This window comes from Pungitius pungitius, chromosome 1, assembly GCF_949316345.1.
Source record: "Pungitius pungitius chromosome 1, fPunPun2.1, whole genome shotgun sequence".
Lineage (NCBI taxonomy): Eukaryota > Metazoa > Chordata > Actinopteri > Perciformes > Gasterosteidae > Pungitius > Pungitius pungitius.
Genome location: NC_084900.1, coordinates 23,098,121 through 23,120,742, shown reverse-complemented (window position 1 = coordinate 23,120,742; position 22,622 = coordinate 23,098,121). Strand labels below are relative to the sequence as shown.

General features: G+C 40.0%; 1 protein-coding gene and 1 non-coding gene across 3 annotated transcripts; one reads left to right on the top strand and one right to left on the bottom strand.

Moving 5' to 3' along the window:
- The first annotated feature begins 1,558 nt into the window (after positions 1-1,558).
- trnaq-uug (transfer RNA glutamine (anticodon UUG)) lies at positions 1,559-1,630 on the top strand. The gene has a single exon. It is a non-coding gene; the product is annotated as a tRNA-Gln (tRNA).
- A 621-nt stretch (positions 1,631-2,251) lies between these two features.
- Positions 2,252-21,035, bottom strand: LOC119223226 (calcitonin gene-related peptide type 1 receptor-like). 2 transcript variants are annotated; one of them, XM_062563255.1, is made up of 14 exons: positions 20,895-21,035; positions 14,204-14,355; positions 12,248-12,305; positions 11,816-11,978; positions 9,659-9,766; positions 9,288-9,400; positions 8,504-8,595; positions 8,079-8,205; positions 7,808-7,961; positions 6,384-6,444; positions 6,009-6,075; positions 5,230-5,448; positions 4,740-4,781; positions 2,252-4,269 (listed from the first exon to the last, which is right to left on the bottom strand). In XM_062563255.1, the coding sequence occupies exons 3-14, from the start codon at positions 12,299-12,301 to the stop codon at positions 4,012-4,014; spliced, it is 1,458 nt and encodes a 485-aa protein (XP_062419239.1). In that variant the 5' UTR covers positions 12,302-12,305; positions 14,204-14,355; positions 20,895-21,035; the 3' UTR covers positions 2,252-4,011. The 2 variants fall into 2 exon arrangements, with proteins under 2 accessions (XP_062419239.1, XP_037336301.2); XM_037480404.2 differs by lacking the exon at positions 14,204-14,355 and having other exon boundaries at positions 20,895-21,029.
- Between the last annotated feature and the right edge of the window lie 1,587 nt (positions 21,036-22,622).

Below are 22,622 nucleotides of genomic sequence, written 5' to 3'. Positions count from 1 at the left end.
CCGGGCCCTTTGTGCACGCCACTGATGCTTTAGTCGTCAATAAAACGAGCTGAGGTCAAAGGATTGCTGTTCCAAAACCAATATTTCAACCGATGACAAACAAAAACAAAATCAATGCAATAGCTGACCTTGTTTTATGCTAATTTGGATTATTAATGTAAATTCTGGTTATTCAATAACACAAAGCTTTTAGCAATGAGTTCTGATGGTTAAATGTATAGATATTTATAATTTAAATAATCTGAAAATAAACCTCATCCAGTTCTTTTGGAAGTGATTTTGGTCGAGTGAGAAGGAGAGGGGAATCTGCTGGCTCTCAGTGACCCACTGACCAGCAGATGCAACTTTAATCATCACCTTACAGAAATAAGCCAGAAAACACAGGCGTAACTTCTTCACAACCCTATTAGGATGAATGGTTAGATTCAATTAAACAGCATTCCAACTAATAGATGGATAGATGGGTATATTCATTGATTCATTGATAAAAGGCAAGATAATTGAAGGATGGAAGGATAGATGGATAGATCATTTGCTGCCCCCATGTGGAATTTTAGTAACTTCAACTCTATTTGTTAGAATCAAAGATACAAAGGAATCAATGTACACGCTATTATGTAATTAGTTTATTAACGTTTTGTTCCCAAATTTCTGTCCGCCCATTTTACTGTGATGGAAAGATTCTTTAAGTCATATTAACAACACACTTATAATAGTCACTTATCTAGTATTTCCTAATTACAAATTCTACGTATATTATTAAGATTATTAACTAAGTCATAACTATAAGATTCGAAAAAGTTTTTTGGAGATACTATCTCGTAAGGGTTCTCGTAATAACGTACAGTGTGTAAATGGGCTTCCATACAAACTATTTTGCTGTATGAAGCATACAAAACTTTACATGTCTTGATTGCGTTTATTATTTCTGGGATTTTTAACTTTTTACCAGCACAAAAAGACATAATTCACAAAAGTGATTACTTCTTGCATTGATTGTTAAAGATGAATGAATAAACCTATCTTTGTTAGATGAGTCATCCTTATCTATTAACGTGATTTACGTTTATTGCGTTTAACGTGCTGTTTGCTGCCGAAACACAAGTTATGGGAGGTGATTCATCTCGATGTGTTATCATACCCTTTTCTTACATTAAAGGTTGTTGATTAATTAAGTGCCACATTACCAGAGTATTACTTATTCAAGTTAAATGTTCTATATAGTTGAGTTAATTTGGAGCTCACAATAAGCGTTGGACAAGAGGACCTCGCGTCACCGATGAGAAAACCCCGGATGGGGCGAACCGTAGAAATCTAAAGAGAACGTTACGTTACCTCAGATGTTTAACGTTACGCATATTAGCAAACGAGCTAAGCTAACGTCAGCTAGCCGATAGCAATGTCGGATTGACTGATGCGTCCTCGTACCCTAGCTTAATCTAAGACATTAACCAGATGGACAACATGTCAACCACGACGCAGCTAATTAGTACTTATGCACTATCAATGGCTTTTGTTTGGGATTATTTTGGTATATGAGGTGCCAAATATACCGTCCGGTCCCATGGTGTAATGGTTAGCACTCTGGACTTTGAATCCAGCGATCCGAGTTCAAATCTCGGTGGGACCTCACCCTTTTTGTGTCGCGTCAACAACATATAACACAATAGTAGTTAAAAAAGCAAAAGGCAGTAGCGTGCGGCTGTTTGGTTCTGGAGAGCAGAGCACTGAAAAAATGTTGTCCATATTGGATAACCCGAACGGACCTCTTCACCTGCTGCACCTTTTCCAACAGAAAAATACAGAAAAACATTCCTGCCAAATGCAATACGACTGTACAACAAATCACCTCTGGGTAAAACCTCATTTAACTGAATAAACATTGCCCCACTGTACATATCTCTATTCCACTTTCACTTTATTTAATATATTCTGCTCTGCTATTCTAATGTTGCTACACTCCAATCCTTAAGTGTTGCTTTGCTGTGGTTTAGTAGGGCAACAGTGTTTACACTCTTTACTGTATAAAAATCCAATTTTTGCGAGTTGTTCATTTATTTTTTATGAAAATCTTTTTGCAAATTAAGCAAGACGTAAAGGGAATATTAATTCCGTCTGTCGTAGTGGAATAGCAGTGTATAAAGCAGCAGTGGAAAATACCGTATAAGTGAAGTACAATATTGTAACAAAGACATTTATCAACCTTGAAAACTCACAACTTTGGCACAGAATAAATAATCACACTCAGAAATAGATTTTACACAAACATGTTTATGTCCATACTTCTTTATTTCCACACATAAATGGCAGTGTTAAACATCTATGATTACACAATAATATGCTAAAATTGAAATTTTCTTTTGACGTTTTATTGGAATGTGTTTCAAATTTCTTTACAAATGTCTACTATAAGTGATTTTTGGATTTGGGAAGCATTGACAAACGTGTAAAGGGTGGTGTCCTTGTGCAGGGATCCTACATTCTTTATTCCCCGTGTGTCAGGGAAGCCTGCTGCCTGCGCAGTGGGACATTTGTATTCCCAGTGTGTTGTGTGGATGAGTCAAAATACATTTGATGCAAAACCCACTTTCAAACATTAGGCTCAATACAACGGTGGAAACTGAAAACGGCGCTGCTACTGTCAGCCTGCACGTGTACATACAAAACATTGCAGAAGCGACACAAAAAACTATTGAATTAAATGGGAAGTGGCAGTGAATTGTATTTGCAAATATTATTCCATTACAAATAGTGAAACCAACCTCTTTAACAACCACAACAATAACACCGCAATATTTAAAAATACATGACAAATATTTCAAATTGTCTCCTTTCCACGCAGACGGGAGTGGGCTAATTGAGAGAAGGAAGAATATTCATTCTTAACAATTCTTTATGAGACGAAAAAAAATAGACTTCTAAATGTCAACTGTCTCATTTTTGTTTTCTGATTTTTTTTGTTTTCGGATCTGTGTACAAAAGCTTTGGATCACATTAAAAGTTCCCATCGCATTACAATAAATGTCATGATAGAAAGCCAAGATTGTGGGGTATAAATCAGTAACATTTCTTTCCCCACCAATTGTAAGAAAGTTTGAGGGTCTATTTGTGAAAAGCAAATGTGCACACGCTCTCTATACGCATTCTTTTGCAAACAAAAGTGTTGCTACGTCTGTTGTTTATGTGATACCATTTGACAACATTTCTAAAAAATGTGTGTTCCAGGATCTGATGTATTGAGATACTAGCTTTTTGAGCCTAAATGTAGGACCTTTATTTTGAACATAAAAAATGTTTGACCTCCTGTCTATGTGTAGTTAATTGGGTTCATTAATCACACATTCACGTGGTATGTGTGAACATAATTCATTCAGTCTTATTTCGACATTATAAAATTGGTAAACACGCTTTGTTGACATCTAGTTTTGAAAACTGCATGTCATCTCATGTTATCAAATGCGCTTACCGCGAATGTCAGCGTAAAGGTGCCCGAAAACGTAAGTGTCCGCAGTAGTTTAGTTTGGGACGGTTTGGTTCGGTGCTTCTGGGCCACCGTACATTTTCTAGGACTGAAGCAAATCCTTACTTGAATGTAGCTTTTTTTTTTGACTGGTTCACACAAGCTGGATTTTTTTTCAAAGAGATCAATGAATACACTTTCTTTCCCAGATAGAAGCATGTAAAAGAAGATAACAATAACATCGCTGTGCTATGACATTCATCGGTCACAGTGGTGTTCAGGTAAAGCATTGAGAGGCTTCAGATCACATATGGAAAGGTTGCATGTAAAAGCCATTACTATTCTAGGATTGAAGGATGACATCAAAGTATTATTTAATGTTCACAAGCAACCATTTAACTTTTATTTAGAGAATTCACCTGGCCTCTCCTTTTTTTCCTTTTTCTGTCCTTTTTAGTGCACACATAAGCATGCGTGTGTATGTGTGTGTGTGTGTGTGTGTGTGTGCTGTTTTGTCACCGCAACCACCCTTCTGGCGGGTTTTCCTCCAGTCAAATGTCGGTGGTCTCCAGCTTGTTCAGCATGTCCACCCCCCCGTTGCTGCAGGTCTTCCGCTGCACCTGGCACAGGAAGTTGTTGCTCTCTTTTGGGTCAGGGGGCACGGCGGCAGGCTCCTCCGAGCAGATGGTGGCTCGGCTGCTTTCGGTAATGGAGGAGTTGTGGTGGTAGTTGAAGTGGTTGTTGGCGATGGGTGTTTCCCCCCACGCGGACATCCACTGAGCCCACTTTCTCCTCAGCGCTGTCTGAGCCTGTGACGTCAGAGTTTAGTTTAGTGGTGTTTGAAATGGCTTGAGGTTACTTAGAGACCGAGTGCAAATTAAGTTCCAACCGCACCAGAGGGGAAAGCCATCCATCAGGAACCCATAGTAAGAACATGAAGCATCAGCAGAATGGGGAAACACTTGGTTTTGGGTCATGCAAGCATTTTGTCTAAATGTCAATTATGGTCAAGCAAAAGCATTGTGACAGCACACAACTTTTGTCAACGTGTGGATGCGGATGTATCAGAATAATGTTTTTTACCTCGCTAAAGGCTCTTTATTTGCCTTTGGTTGCATATTGGGGTGCTGATGTTTTTCCCCTCCACTGGGCGTGGTTTAGCCGTGCATTACATAGTCTTTGTATAGTATTTAACACAGTACATAATCTCGCACAAAAACAATGGAGTCCTTGCAGTTTGAAACAAATACGATGCATGATTTTGATTGTTTGCATGTACCTCAGTATTGCAGAAACAGAATATAATTGCCACCAGGAGTCCCTGCAAAGCAATAGGACATTGATTAAATATTCATATGGGAACAGATGTCACACTGAGATTATCCTGTAAATAATTCATAATAATAATCAGTAAATTAATCATCAGATTTTATGTAAAAAGCATGGAGCAAATAAGGGAAACGTTATTTTTCCTCGGTTGCTGTGAATTCCAAATTAGAAACAGGTTTGTTTTTTTCTGATATTACACGGATCAGCTGAAGATTCTATTTCCGAACATAAAAGGCGATGTACTACTTGTTTATTACAACACAAGCATTTTAACCAAATCTGTTTGGTCTGAAAAATATTCTGAATTGAGCTGTGTTCACGAGGTGAAACGTGTACATTTTGAATGTAGAATTGGTCAAAGTTCATTTTTAATTCATCCTCTCTGGCAAGTAGCAGCGTCTTTTGTTGGAATTCAACTAGCAGCTTATTGACGACGGTACCTGGAAGTGGGAGAAGATGTTTACAAAGAAATCGTAGACGGCTCGGCTGATGCGTCCCTCTGGCCTCCAGGGGAAGATGATGAACTGGACTCCCAGCAGAGGGACGAGGAGGAGGGTGGCTCTCACTGCCTTCATGTAGGCTGTGGACTCGGCACAGTGGGTCTCTTTCAACTTGGTGATAAGAACCCGGACGATGTTCAGGAGAAAGAAAAAGTTGACCTGGGTAGGTTGGATAGGCAGAGAAAGGGACAGAAATCTGTCAGGATTTATTAACATAGATTATTTGACGTCAGTTAAATTGAAGCGACCAGCTTTTCATTTATTTCTGACTGGCAATGACTGGCCTGAAGGTGGCACTATGACAACACAAGTTACACGTTGAGGGACAAAAATAATTTTGATTTGAGTTTTTCTCATCTATTTTCTTGCAACACATATGCACGTATTTATGTCAGGTTAGGTTACTCTCAAAAAGTAATTTTTATTTTTTATTTATATTTGGGAATATGGATCTTCCAGAGTGCCTACAGTTTGTTATGAGGTTTTGGGAGTCTTACTCGTAACTTGATCCCGGTTCAGGATTTAGTCTTGACCTCAAAACTCACTGCCGCCAGCGTAATTGAAATGACTGTATTTGCATCTGTGCCAGTGTTTGCATCTTGAGTTTGAGGTAAGAGCACTGTTCAGACCTCTGTTGTAAGCTTTCGATAAGCAGTTTAAGAAAGATAAAATCTGTAAGGAACACCTTATGTGAGAATACACTGCAATTAATTACTCACAAGGAGTGCAGCTTGAATGGGCCCATGAATGATATAGAGCAGGTGTGTGTGAGCGCTGATCCAGCACCTGAAATAAACACAAACAGAGAGAAATTGTGAGATTTTACAAAAAACAACATAACGCTTGTTATCCTGAATTAAAGCTCGATAGAGGCAGACTCAGAAAATAAAATGGCTTGATGAGGCAAAATCAATGTTACAAATCCTCTCTGCCTAAAAACAGTGCAGAAGAAGGTCACACACACACACACACACACACACACACGCACGCACGCACGCACGCACGCACGCACGCACACGGCCACGGCCTTGATCTGGACTCGTAGGACTTATTTTATCTGACTACAGGAGACCAGCAAACTCGCTACGTCTTACTTGTCGTTAAAAAAGAGCCCGCGGGCCACAGCATACGTGATGGCAGGAACAATGGGAAAACCTTTGGACAGAGAGAGACAGGAACATCAGCTCAACCTACTGAACCTCTACAGAGACATGAACGGTTCATGTCAAAGGTTACACAGCCAGCATGTGCGGATTGAAAATAGAGGTTTATATTTGGTCATTTTGTTTTAAAGCTGGGAAAATGATTTTATTTGTATAATTTTATTGTGGTAATTGACATTTTGTTGAAAGTTCATATGCACTTCTCAGGTAGCTTAGCTTAGCATAAAAACATAGGAAAATAGCCAACCTGGCTGCCTGAAAAAATAAACAAGTAAAAAAATTCACAACATTTCCCACTAATGACACTGGCCCTAGAAGCTAAAGCTCATTACAGGCACGTTATACCTCACAGATATAAAAAGATGTGAGGCTTAGAGACATAAAAGAACTAATACTAAAACACTACATACACAAGAGCTGGATGCCTGGATGAGAGCTGAAATAAAAAGGCCACTTATCTAAGTGCATACAGCCTGCAAGGTTATATTTATGTATTCAATTATGCGGGAAATATGATGTTTTTTCAGTACAATAGAAAAATTCATGACTTTGCAGATTCCTTGATTAAATGCATGGTGCAATGCATGTTTAAGCACAGTGGTTTGGAAGACCTTACACAACTGTTAACCTTGAATCTTCCTCTAGCTGTGACCCCGTACTAAACTTTTGTAGGTGGCATTTGTAGCGCTCTTTCTAATAAATGATAGCCATAATAATCCACTGGAATGTCTGGAATGTCCACTGGAATTGGTATTGCAATTCCTTCATATTTGTCTCTCCTGCCAGCACATCCTGATGGGCGATGCTGTGAAACTGCGCAGTGAGGAGTGAACAATTGTAATCGTGATGAGGGGGGGGGGGGGGGGGGGGGCGATACATAAAGTCCCACTCACCTGCTTCTTCCTGCACCATGATGCTCATTTCTGAACCACGAAGCACTGATATTGAGACGTGCTTTCAGTGAGGGGGCGTTTGGGGACAGATCGGGTCACCATGAAGCCACACTCTCACCATCCCACGGATGCCCTGTATGGCATTGCGCTTTTTGTAAATAAATGCACTATTTGCCGTATTGTCAAAAGCGTGTGTTTGGCAATGAAGTCCTTTACACACATCTTTATTGCCTTCCCTGGCCACAGAAGAATGTGTCACATATGCCCGTATGAATGGGTGATTATGTTTGATGTGCAGTACTGGAAAATGAAGAGGCCAGTTTCTGCAGGTGGAACAGAGTCAGTAGCTGTCCCACCCTGAGTCCTTTCCATCACAGGCCTGCCTTGCTTTAAAACAAGTTCCTCAGCTAGGGTGAAGCCTGGTGCTATAACTCCAGCAAATCAAACCCCACCGTGACTCACCCCATCCCACGATGTAGTACCAAAAGAGCTTCTGTTCCCCGACAAAGACGGCCACGATGATGAGCGTGTGGAGGTAGATGCCCTCACACAGCATCCAGAAGTAGTTGGAGGTAGACGTGTACTGAGTCAGGACAGCCAGGACCTTACAGCTCACCTGAGGGGACAGAAAACCGGCCCACAGTTTTGAGTGACGCGCAAAGATTTGGACTGGAGTTCGGAGCAAACACGCCGTTAAATTGAGTTTGGGATTCTCTTTTGGTAAATTACTCACAGAGTCGCTGGAGTTGGCTTGGTTATTGGCCAAGTTAAGCGAGAGCCACACCATAGTAACGATGGAGTTCAAGATGAAGGAGAGAAACATGTTCTTGTGGAGGGAGATTCTCTGGCAGCTGAGACTCCTGAAAGAGACATTTTTATTTTCAACATTTTTGGACTGAAACTGCACTATGATAAAGACGTTTTTGTCAAAATATCCCCACAATGGAAGCTATTAACTTTGTCTTTGCTCATCACATTTGTTAGATTTGTTAGACACGAAAAGGGTCACCATACAAGTTCACCTATTTCCTACAAACAAGCAGCGTAGAGCTGTTTGTAAGCTTGTCACACGCAAACTGGACACTGAAATAGGAAAATAAAAAGTAAGAGAGGTCTGTTTTGGGAGTCAGAAGATGCACAAGGAAAGCCCTGGCTCACTTGAAGTATGAGAAGATGATCAGACAGATGACCAGGGAGACAATGGACAGGCCGTGACCAACCATGGCCAGGTAGTAGAGACTGATGGTAAACTGCAGGGATGAAGAGCACAATCATAAAAAAAGGAATTCACAAACAACGGCTTTAATCGAAGTCTATCAATCTAGTTTGTTTTGTTCTCTAAAGCGCTGTAGTCTCTTGAAGCACGTATGAGCCTTTTGGGGAGATTCAGAAAAGAGAACACAATCAACTACAGAAGTGTCCATGTGCAGGGTTTGTGGAACAGGTCCTAAATCCCTCGCATGTCCGGGTCATCCTGAAGCAGGATGCAGGGAGGACTCAAGCGCAGAGTTTTCAATCAAAAGTGCTCTTTATTATCAAACCAATAGACGTGCTCCAACGACGAGGGACATATAGACAATGACGCGACCGGGGACAACAGGCACACAGGGCTTAAATACACAAGGGAGGTGCAGGTGATTGGACACAGGTGGAGACAATCACGCAATCACAAGACAAGGCAGGAAGTGAAGTTAACCCAGGACCACAAGAGACATGAAACTTCAAACTAAAACAGGAAGCGAAGCCAAACCGTGACACTAGTCTTAGCTTCCTGTAATTTCAGTTCAGCAACGTTTTTTTTGATCGGCTCTGTTTTTAATCAAACAATGTTGTAAAACCTTCAAGCACATTGTGCTGCACTTAACCGCAAAGGGCTCATGTTCATAAACTTAAAGACGTGTTGGTAACCCTTTGCAATCCGCTCAGGCACATTGTGTTTTACCTTGCGCTTGTCTTTGGTGTAGGCCTCACACTGGGTGTAGTTAGACCACACCCTGTTGCTTTCCGGGTGGTGGAACCACTGGCCATCAGGATTACACACTTTGGTCACTTTCTCTGTGGAGGCAATATGATAATGGACACAAACGGTAACATTGTTGGTGGTCTCATAGAGGTGATTTCAGGTGACTTTCGGTGCGAAATAGACAATAGAGAGCGCAGGTTTTCACTGGATTGCAAATAAACACAAAGCAAAAAAAGAGCAAAATAAAAGGTGAAAAGAAAACAAAAGGCTGTTCATACACTGGACAAACATGACTTAGACCCAACCAAAGTAAAAGTACGAATCATATAAGACATGTACGTGTGCCTCACCAGCTGGGTCAAAGTCAAAAAAATATCCTGGACACATCTGCATGGCCGTCCCTGGAGTTGTGTCCTCCCAGCACAACCAGCCGTCCCATGTCCGGTCACAGAAGTTACCTGCAGAGGACAGGACATTACACGTGGAATGTACACATACAGTTAGCTATTGAAAGGAGTTTTCAATACAACTTAATGGGACGAGTGCAATTTTCTCCCAGCTCTAGTTTGTGACAAGCGACGCACACAATGTTCCCAATAGACCATCTTATTGGTAAATGCTTTGTTTGTTGAACAGTGTCTCATTTACTCTACGGTGCCCTGTAAAGGACCACCTTGTAAAACAGTCTACACGTTCAAAATGTACAGTTTCCATTCAAAAGACATTGGCTGTTGCCTGTTTTTTTCATCATGACAGATTCACATTCTCTTACTATTCAACTTCTCTGCTCCTGGAGTTAACTATCCTTTTTCACTTAGCACATAACTGCGATAGCTGTGTAATAGGTGTGCGCTTTCCGCGGCACAAATGTCAACAGAGAAAGGCAGGAAAGGTAGGCAGATTTCATTTTGAGTCAGCGAGAGGATGGATGGTATATTTGATCTATTCAACCAAAATGGTTTGCTGCACATATACAAACCATGCGTCTAACTTCAGCTGCCAAACACAAAGCTTGTCAACAATGGACGGAAACCTGACAGGGAAAGGGACAACCACGTAGCATTTCAAAAGCAGTGAAGTACGGAGTGGGAGCAACAGGCGCTGGGAAAGAGACAAAGGGCAAGTTTCCTTTCTTTCAAACTCACTTCCTCTGTTATTCTCTTTCCTTCTCCTTCTCTCTCTGTCCTATTGGGTGCACACATTTATAGTAATAATGCATTTGTCTAACTCTCCTCTTTGTAAAATGACCATGTAATATTTTAAATAGATGTGTGTTAAAGTATGAGTTTTTTTTAAATCAAGTAATAGGAATCCTCCTCTGAGGACCATGAATGTCTTTCTAAAAATAAAAAGCAGCAGAATTACCATCTATACACAATGAACACTGATCCCTTTTAACTAGGGCAGGGCTACCGCATTATTTAATTAGCAACAAAAATTACTTGATCGCTTGTTAACAACAATTATTTTTATTATTGTTATTTTGAAAGGTGTTTGCTGTCTTTTTCTGAATACAGACAAACCATGTATCACAGGAGGGGAAGGAGGGAAAGGGAGGGGGATGTTGGTCAGTATTGGCTTAGGAGGGACGTCATCCCACGTGTCACCTAGGAGAGCATTCGGGGGCGGGCCTAAGACTGCTGTGGCGCTCACATGAACAGCAACAGGGACAGGGACAGAAAAATGAACCAAGTCATTTTTTGGCTGAGATTCTCCAAAGGAAATCCAGTAAAAACATAGAATTCCTGCAGTAAATCCCAGCCGTGTCTTTACTGCTGGACCTCTTCACTTCTACAGGGACACTTGCTACTGAACATAGAATATTAAAAGATAAACTGTTGATTTCTGATGAATTAAAAATGCTTATGCAGGTACATGCTCTGTATGATTGTGGAGGCTTCAAAAATCAAACATTAGCGCCATGGCAGTGTTAAATAGCTTTGGTTTCATATTTGATTTGATTACATTATTTTTCTTTTTTTAAGTTTAAGAGTTTTACAGGAAATATTGTAAAAGGAATACGGCTGTTAAAAAGTATGTTATTTTTGTTTTTCATTAGGTTTTTGAACAAATAAAACCACCATTACCATACCATTAATTGTAGCACTTAAATTGCACTTTCTTGTTTCTTGCTTTCCTGGGTTTGTATCCTTATGGTTGAAATGCACTTATTGTAAGTCGTTTTGGATCAAAGCGTCGGCTAAATGAAATATAATGTAATACTTAATAGAAATTAAAAGTTAGAATCGTTGCCGAGCACCAGCTTTAAATTATATCCTGTCTTTAAACATATTACTTATACTTGTAGTGAAAAAGTGCATTTATTTGAATGGAGAGGGAATTATTCCAAAGTGCTTCAGCACTGCCACTCAGGTGTGCACATTTCCCAGAAATGCACATGATTTGATAAACACCTGCCATTTGCCGGAAATAAAATATGGTACCATTTAGGAGACTTATTTTTGCTAGAGGACATTTGTTAAAGGACATTGAGACAGTCTGCTCACCTTCTTTTGTATAGGGTGGATCGTGGATGATCCTCAGGTAACACTCGAACTGAGCAGCCAGGACCTGTATTTTAGATATTCCAAGTCCGTCGGATGTGTCGCTAGAATTCTGCTGCTGCTCGTCCACAGGTGGTACCAACCCCACATCCTCACATCGGGACACCTGGGTACAAAAGACACCCTACTACCAACAGTTCACAGGGGCCTAACTGTGTGACTATTGCACAAAAGAAGGAAAAATGTTTACTGAGATCAGAAGTGAGTTTTTGGGAACACGTGTAGAGTGTTTGGAGGTGCGAAAAGTGAACATTTGGCTAAAATGTCATTTAGTGTGGAATAATACCAGAAAAAAATAACACTGTATGTGAAATCTAGCTTAGTGTACACGTTAGTGTGTCAAAAACATCAACACATTGACATGGCCGCACTCACCTCTGTGCCCAACGCAAGTGCAACTATCAGAGAGAGTGTCACGATGTTCCACATGTTTCTAAAAGGCAAATGAAAACCTGTAAACTGAATGTTATTTTTTTTATGAACTGTAGTATTTTACACATGCACCATTTTACAAACATGACAGTCTGCAGGCCTGCTAGCTGCTCTTGCTTTGCTTCGCTATGCTTTGAGCCAAATGCTAACATCGTCATGCTAACAACAAAGGAAAAACCTGCTGAGTGGTAGTCACAGTTTAGCGTATGTATTATACTTACACAGCAATTTAGCATTTAGAGTAAGAAAAATGCTAGTTGTTTTTTTTTAAATAAAAGTATTGGTGGGAGTGCCTGGTCTCATATACTGCACATATGCTTTATGCATATTCCTTCACCATGTGTGTATTTCTCTCATCTATCAGGACAGGAAGTGTTCCCCACTCAGGGTCAGAAGAAACAGATGTGCACAGTGAACAGTGTGTTTTGTTATTATTTTGAGGTGAAAAGGACAGAAGTTCCCGTTAGCGTGTCACCAGCCAAGTAAGGGTGAAATGAGAACTGAGCATTCAAAGTCATAAGAGAGAGAGAGAGAGAGAGAGAGAGAGAGAGATAGAGAGAGAGAGAGAGAGGGGACTGACACAGTCTCTGAAAAACCATACATGAAACATACAGTAAAGTGTCTTTTTGGTGGGGAGACATGACAGGCCTTATATGTGTATGAGGGAGGGAAACTGGATACGAAGACCATATTGACACCACATAATAACTTTAGATGAATGCAATACATGGATGGAAAGCAGAATTGGGCTGCATGTGAAGGTCTTCAAGTTCAAGGCAAAGAAGCTTATTAAAACCCGGCCGTCTATTTGTAATTGGTTGCAAAAGGCGAGCAGTAATCTGAAATAGTGGTGTTCCCCAGGATATTACATTTACGCTGTGCAGATAACAAGTTCAACAAGTTAACCAAACAGCAATTGTTAGTTATTTCAGAGAACTGTGCATTTAAAGATTTAAAAAAACATATCAAGGACACTACAGACAAACCTATGAAATTATCCACTTTAAGAAATGTCACAAATAAAAAAATGATGCATGGGTTATGATAAGTGGTATGACACCGTCAAACCTGTAGGGTAATATAATATATATATATATATATATATATATAAATATTTTATCGCAAGATATTTAGAAACGTAATGGCTGAAGATTGATTTATATAAGCAGTAACAAAAATTCATGCAAGAACGCTCGTCTTTCAGGATAGAGTTAGTAAAAGAAAATTGACATTTCAGCACACAGAGAAATAATGGAAAAACGTTTTTTTGCATTAGGTGAGTGAAGGTTTGGGGAACCGCTCTGACTAATAATAATCATACATTCTTTACTTTGCCTTTCCTTTTCTTTCCGGAAAAAAAGACAATGCACAGATTTAACTGAAACACAGCTTTTAAATTTAAGTGAACATTCAAAGCTGAATTCAATACATTCTCAGTGAATGTGTATATTGGTTCTTTTCCAGATGGAATGATCTGAAAAGATAAGTTGTTTTCACTCAACACAAGAGGCAACGGTAATCTTTAAAACGTTTGCCGTGGAAAAGTCGCATTCATTTCCTCATGTATCCTTATTCCAGTCTGTGTGTGCAAAGCTAAGCTAACGGGCTGCTGTCTAAAGCGTCATATTTAAAGGTCAGACATGACATTGGTATTGCCTCTTCTCATCTAAGTCTCACCTAAAATGCACATATTGTAAGTCGCTTTGGATGAAAGCATCAGCTAAATGAAGAATGTAAATGCACAGCCTCGTAATGTGTATAATGCAACGCCGCTACCACAGAGACTATTTTATTGTTTTATTGAGCAAAACTACTTGGCTCTCGTGTAACTTCATACCTAGCATGTGCAAATTAAAACTTTTGTTTTTAATTGTAACTGTAAATAAAAAGGATACTTACACACACAAACTGACTTATGGTTTGTCTTTCTGGGAACAATAAAAGCTGAAGGGTAACTGCACTCGTCGTTTTCTCTGTGCCTTATTTTGTCCAGGGTCATCACCTCTGATTAACAATGGAAGTGTTCCACAGCAGCAGATACGGATGAATTGCTAGACAAAAAACAAGCACGCAGACAACATTAGCCTCTCTGGTTTTCATTTCATTTCATTGCATGTCCTGTTGGTCAGCTTCATCCTGGAAAGTGATTAAAGACATTAATACAAAAATCCAATAACCCTTTGAAGTAAAAGTATACATTGCCTCACCGCCAATGATCTGAAAGTAAATCACTAATACTTGTTGGTGTCTCCCAATCCAACCACATTCCTTTAAAGCAGTCTTGATGTATTTCTGCAGTGTGTCGTCAAAGATCTGTCGTCAAAGCTGGTTCCCGGTGCTGGGAGCAGCGCTCAGGGTTGAGCTGCAGAAGTGTCTCTCGCAACCGAGAACCCTGAACACGAGTGATGTTTCGACTGTCACTGTGATGAAACGGAAGGACAGCGAACAAACTCACAATGCTAATCAAAAAGTCCCTGTGGGGGGTTAAATATCTATTAAATGTAAAGACAATGTTTTCATTGGATCAAGGAGGGACACCAGAAACATGTTATATAAAGTCAGTGTGTGAGCCTCAGGATCTTTAGCTTTTTACTAAGAAGCGTTCCATGGGAGACAAACCTCGACTGCGGAAATGAAATGTGCTCAGCAATCTCCTGAGCCAGTCAGTGTCAGAGGTATTATGGCAGGGCTTAGATGTTCTCAGGAATGCCAGAGGTTCCAGTAATGTTCTACTTCACTCTGAAGTGGACATGTGTATATATGGCTGTATATAAAACACTAAGTGCACTTCTCCAGGACTGAATTCTTAGGCTCACTGGGACGTACTTTGGCATAGACAAGATACTCCCTGTCACAGTCAAGTGGGCCAGCAATATCATCAGTCTATATTTTTTTTTATATCGAGACTGAAAGCATTCTTTGTTAAATCAGAAGATTTAGATTTGTTTCATCCCCCTCATGTAGGATTTAATCTATTAAGTCAATGATAAACTGCCGTCATTTATTTGCACACCCAATTTCTCCCAAGCTGCTCCACCCCTCTAAATCAATCAGTGGCGTCCTAGATTTCAATTTCCCAGAATCTCTTTGTGGTAGTTCTCCATTCCAGAAGCATAAGTGCTACCGAACTCTGCATCATTTGCGGATGATTTCATCCAGTATGATGTTACATTTTCTTTGACCTAACTCTACTGTCCCTAACAATGTCATTCTTAGTATAAGTCTCTTTGTTTGGTATCCACCACAATGTGAAAAGAAAACATTGTGGGCCTCTCAGTGTACATTTAAGTCCTTCCACATCCTCAGACCTCACTGTGAGAGTAGTCTTCTCTCATGGGATAATGGGCTGGTGGGAAATCCACATATTGCTGTTTAGCTACACCCGATTTAGCTCCATAGGCCATTGCACCCAGCGAAAGACATGGCAGTGCTGCTGTGACATTTGTCCCGACCCGGGAGGTCATTACGGCCTGAGGTACTAATTTTTCAGAGAAGACGGACTGGGATATCAGCGGGACGGACGTGCAAATATGCCTCAAACATTTTGTAATTAGATGCAGTTGTATCAACATCATATCAGAGTTCATTTGACGAAATCCAGGCACAAATATATTATATCTTTTGGGGAGCACAGATTAAAAGCCTTAGACTGACATGAAAAATAATGTATGAGCCTTGAGAGACTGTAATTTTTCTGTTCTCTGGCAACAAAAGAGAAAAGAACACATTATTATCAAATGATGTACTTTTTAAGGAAACCAGTACAACTCCAAGGAACAATTGAGTGCTGTGCTGCAGATGGGAGTGTCCGGCAGAGATGTGATAACAAACCACAACGACAACACAAGGACCAAGGACCAACAGCAGCAGAATAAACAGCCAATCCCCAAAAGCTGAACCAAGAATGAGAAACAACAGTGTTTGACTCGCAGCAGAAACCCAAACCACAAACTAGGACTACAATAAACAATTATTGTAGTTGTTTCTTGCTGAAATGAATTCCATGGAGAAGTTTTTTAATAAAGCCGGCCAATATCCCAACTTGGGAAGTTGGAAGCAGAATTGTAGAAATTAGAGATTCATGGAAAATCGATTATTTTAGAATAATTATATTTCCACTAAATTGTTTGTTCCATTTCCTATCTCTTTAAACCACAAAGTCTACTATCAGTGGTGTAATGCACATTTACATCATCAAAGGAAAACAACAATAGCTTACAAGAATGCAAAAGTTGGCCTTCTTCATGACAAACGTTTTTTAAAGTGGAACAGGTTTACCATTCTGGTTGTGAACAACAACAACAACAAAATTCCATGTGTCATTATAGCTTATTTACTCTATACGGCTGTTTTGACTGGGGACTTTCCCACACAGTGGTCAGGCCCCTAAAAGGGGTCACAAGATAAATCTGAAGGGATATTGAGGTGTCAAAGAAGCAAAAACACAGTGATATTAGAGCACACACAGTCATTTTAGTGGCCTCTTTTTTTAGTGGAATCTTTTCTTGTTTGTGAACTATTCTACCTCTTGGGCCTTCATATATCAATTGTCTTATAAGTTTTGTTAGACAATTACTGTTTGATGTAACTGCTAACAAGTAGACACTGTTTCATTGTGACAGGTCACAAGCTAAAATATTTTAGAACTACTTGGCTAATCTTTAACAATTGTAGGTATTTCATCAAGGTACCACATGTTTTTTTGGTGTGAAATCTTAATTTGAAAGGTTAAGCATAACACTGTGACCTGTAGTGCCACATTCTAGACTTCTTTGGTGTAAGTTGCTGATAGATTTAGTCTGTAGAGATGTCTGCCTTCTTTCCAATATAATGGGACTACATGGGAAATAATCATTTTCCAGAAAGCTTGACCAGGTTTCACAACAAAATCCACAGACTTGGTTGTGAGCATCATCATAGAGGAGATCTTTTAGTTCAACCATAATCCCCTCCCAAAACTACTCAAAACGTTGCCTGTGGATTACTTAAAACTACTTTTTTTTACATTTTTGCCACACAAGTTGGGTGCCATTTAGTCTTGTTGTGTTGGAGAGAGGGCAGACATCTCTATTGCTGATATCTGCAACCCTTGCACTAAATAACACTCAGACTGATTAATAGCACTGCAGGGAAAGAGGAAAGAGAAAGGATAGTTGAGTAACTACATGGATCTAATTAGTTTCCGGCACTATGACTTGATCTCACCTAGGAACGCTCTAAAGGGGTGGCCTGACCTTGCACCATGCATAACAGATATTTCTGTTCACTTCCATCTCTCTGTGTTCAAGAACACATTCAGCAGCCCATTTACTGTAAGCTGCATCTTCCCCTCAGTCAAAGGGAAGCAGATTTAGTTCAGTCAGTGTCACTCAACGAATCACCGGATGAAGAATTCATGTTGAATTCTCCCTCAGGTTCTGTTAAATAAGCTGCTGTCTGATGGCCCACACACACACACACATATATATATATATATATATGTATGCCTGGGGAGCAGGAGGAAGGATAAAGGTTAAGGAGGATCGTCCTCTGGCGTCCTGCAACCACTTCCTCCCTTCACCCCGTCTGCACGTTCCAAACAGGCCAACAGGTTAAAAATAAGCCATTGTTTCACAAAGGGACATAGAAAGGACTTTGGTAATGAGGAGACATGGTCTGTGTTACACAATCAAAAAGTCAGGATGTTCATCACGACATAATTACATTATTACCTCAGAAATATTGTATATGAAGTAGGTGCAAAATGTATGATTATTTCAATTCTCACTCAGATGGGCTCCACCAGCCAAATACTTTTAACGCTAATTTAAAAACTGTTTGCTCAAAGACCTCCTGTGGTCGTAGTGATTAACATAGACAACTGATCAAGCCTAGTGTTAGAACCAGAATGTAGTGTTTGTTAAAGTTTATCTTCAGGGGAAACACTCGCAGTTCTGACATTGAACACTGGGTAGAGCATTGTGATCAACAAGGGTGTGAGCAACTTGTTGCTGTGTGTCGGAGGGTGTGACTTGCATGCTCAGATTCATTGGCATTAGAACAATACTTATTGTGTTATGGTGGCAGTGTAAACCGTAATAAGTTGATCGAAAAAGCAACAGCGCACTGGTCAAGGATCTGTTTGTAGCCTAGAACTCGCCACCGATCAAAACAAATAAAAGAAAATACCCTAAATATCCACAATGTGACATCGCAAATATTTCTTTATCTGACCAATCGCTCCCATCTTAGAGTTTGAATTAATGCAACGCTCCCACAGGTCTTCATGATAGGAGTTCCAGTAATAACGACGATCCTGTCCTGTTCCATGTAGCGGTTTCATGCGGCCTGTAACAATCTTGTACGCCACGTAAAGGCTGAAACTAGCTTGAAATGAGATGAACGTGAGCCATGCATTGATTCAAGTTATCTGTGCTGCAAAAACAAAACAATTAGTTGTAACAAATGGTTTATAGGATTAAAGAGGTGTAACTATCTGGAACATGAGTTGATCTGCATATGCTGAAACATTTGTTTTCTATGGTAACGTGGTGCTGTAAAATTTGGTCCTACTGATCACTCCCGAGAGCCGTCACATCACACACACACACACACACACACACACACACACACGGATTTACAACATAGAACCGGGCTGTCCACGTTCGAGTGATTAAGGACTCAGTGATTTTCCCATAGCTGGACCCAAATATAGCTCCCCCAGCTTGGAGCAACGCCATGCCTTGTCTTAGTTTATTTCTCGTCCCTGTGGGTTACAAAAGCAGCAGGGCACGCGCACAAGAGAACACAAGCACTGAAGCCCTCCATCTGAGCAAGAACCGACGGCCTCTGCCTTAGGGCCCTGATATGACAGCCCCCCCAACATCAGTCAGTGTGGGAGCCAGCACACCCTGACACAGTTCTCAGATATGGTCAGCCTGACACCACGCTCATCAACAAAGCATCTACTCTCTTACTTTTTCTCAGACCCCCACCCAACATCGCACAAAAGAATAACCCAAACCCAGTCTTTCTTTGTCGCTTTCTCGACTTGGTCAGGAACACCCCTCTCCGTAAAAGTGATTTATTTTTGTCACCAACAAGGTAGCCGTCATTGTTGAAGCAGTCTTGAATCCCTGACTGTCAGCTAGGATTTTCTAAAGCTTTGAATAGAGGGAGATGATATTGTTCATGTCAATTAATCGATAGGAACATCTTTGACGTTCTTAACTCCTCTACATTTGTTTGTGTTATATTCCCTCAATCTAAAATAAGCACATGTTTTTTCAGGTACTGGTATGGTGAGGGGGGGTGGTGCATTAACTGGAGAGTGAGTTGGAGGTTGGGGACCAAAGTAGCTGCCAAAACACTTATTAATACACTGTTAGCTGCCTGGCAAGAGCAGGCTGTCCCAGTCGAGGAGCCGCTGGGGCTCCGATCAGGGGGGAAAGTTTCCCACGGGCAGACGCCAGGGTCAGACTGTGTAAGGTCTAGGAATTCAGAAGCTAAGCGAGGAGCTGGTCTGAGATCAGTGTCTTTGACCACACTTGGCAGAGGTGGGGTAAAGGGTGTACCTGAAAACACTCCAAAATGGAGCCAGTTACAGACGGGAAAACAAAGCCAGCAGGGAAATAACCTCTGCGCTGGAAATAAAAGCTTACCAGTAAATTACGCAGAGGCCAAGGATGGTGTGACAATAATAATCAGTGAGCGATCCGTATGAAGATATATATATATATATATATATATATATACAGTATATATATATAAAGCAGACTGATAGACTGTGTGGTCTTCTTCCTGTGTGGATCCAAGAGAGAACCTGTTCTTGTTAGTGTGCAAATGAAAATGAAAATCACTGAGGAGAAATTCAAATTCTGAGAAACAAAGCACTCGTCGGGCCTGCCGGCCTGATGCCAATTCTGTAACATGTATTTTAGTTAAATGATTTATTCCTTGCTAATATCAATGAGATATACATTATTATCAAAGTATTATTAAGTGCACAGATGTACTGAACTACTCGGTTACAGAAAAGTGCCAATATTTGAGTGACTTCTGCTCTGAGAAGCTGCTTAAAGCTCTCTGCTTCTGCTTCATTCACCTCCATCTTTTACGCTACATGGGACTCGTCTTCCACCTGCTGTGTTTCACATTAGTAGAGGCAAGCTCTCTCTATTCAACCCTGATCTATTTCTATTCATATACTTTTGCAACTGTAGAGGCGGGCATCGGGCCAACTCAAGGTGTGACCTCCCCCCAACCTGCATTCATCCTCAACGATATACTCTGTGACCCCGTACAGAAAAAAAAACTACACACCGTTATATTCATTTGGTGTGATCATGTTTTTGTCGTGTCAATACTTTATGGTGCCTCAATGGGGTTTGTGATGATAAAACACAGTCCTATGCTATTCATAAAAGTTGTTTTAGACATATTGTAGTGGACATTTGCATTGCCATAAGTCTCTTTCATCCGGACCTCTTATGGGCATGTGTCATGTGAAGCTTCATTAAGTCGCCGGAATAAGTGACGCCTGGATTGTTCCGGCAGTTTTTTGGGATGTTTTTTTTTTTTTAAAGAGAAGACGCAGTGACTCGTTGCTTACCTTTTCTGTGAGGGAGCCGTCAACGTGTCTTTTACTCCGAATATTGCCATGCTCGCGAGATGCGCGCGGAGAGGAGTCTCATGCTGCCCATCTGACAACACGCACCAAGCCACAGCTGCTACTGCGCACAGCGGGCGGCGCATAGTTCCCTGGGATCCCTTTCAAATTAAAACAATAAAGAAGCTAATTTAAAACAGGCTGCTGCATACGTTTTCATCGAGCACACACGTTCAGCTGTTTCGGCACAGTTGGAAGAACCGGTGGAAAATGATTTGTTGATCTTTAGTGTGGCTGCATAAAAACATTTCATGAAATAAAACATGTGTTACATTTTCCAATTCAAAGTATTCACAATTAACCAGAAGCAAATTCATCCACTTAAGGATTAAAACAAGAGGCCGGTAAACTTACTTACGTTACATTTAAAATGATGGTTGAAGGCAAATAAAAACATTACTGGTGATAATAACATAACATGGTAGTGTACTATTGTATTTCCTGCTTTCTGAAGTGACACATTAGACGGCTTTATTTTGACACAGAGGAATAACTTCCTGTGTTATCTTACTCGCCTGCGTCAGTCGGATCCAGAAAACGATCGTTTCATATTTTCCTATTTGAGGCTCAGTCGTTGTTTCAGTAAGGCTTCAAATGAACATGTGTGTACTGGATTGATTCAACTCCGTTAAGAAACAAAAATATGTATTACGATCAAGGTATCTTGGTTAACTTAGTGTCACACAAGGCATGTAAGCTGAGCATTTAAGAATATTAAATATTATCAAAAATGATACAAAATTGCAGTAGTTATAATATTAATAAAAGAAATAGAGGAGGAAGAACAACAACAACACCAATTAAAGACGAATACAAAGACGAAGAATAGTATTTAACACTCAGAATAACCACAGCAACAACTATAATAATAATAATACAAATATGAATAGTACAATCAGTATTATTATAATAATAACAACATGGGAAAGCACCCGCTGTACTTTAAACCGAAAAGCTAAACAAAGTTAAATCACTTTGAGGTATCTAATGTGACGTTGATGTCTTTGTTTTGATGTTCTTGAGCTTTTTTATTGATCACAGAGGTGATTAAATGAACTGTCAAAGTCCCGATTGAAAATAAATCACGATGTATTGTCTGCAGCTGCAACCAGCAAGGGATATTTTTCGGTGAAGTACAATCATGCCATCTACTGTTAGTTGGGGGCAGTGGGACAGCGTTGTCCAACAATAATATAATAAGAAAATAAGAATAAAAAATAACAAATGGACGATGCCATTCACATCATCCAGTGTTATAACAGGTTTAGTACAAAATCATTCGAGGACTATAGCGTTTACTTTTTATAAAATATAAATCAGCAAACATTTATTTACATGCATATATATTATATGTATTATTTATTATAGTATATTCATAAAGATAGTAGACTCATAGGAATGATTGACAATATGTTATTCTCCATAAATTACAAATTATATTTTCCCTTATATGGAAAATATTTATTTTGGTTTTAGTCTGGTTTAGACTCACGCAGATTCTGTCTTGTATATACATTAACTTAAAGACTATAACAAAAAGGGAGTCCATTGCACTTGAATTAAATACCTTACACATGAGATCCGTTCGAGAGATTTTTTAGCATACTTCAACAGGGAGCCCCAAATGCGTCATCGTGTTTACCGACCGGCCATTGGTCCATACTATCCCAA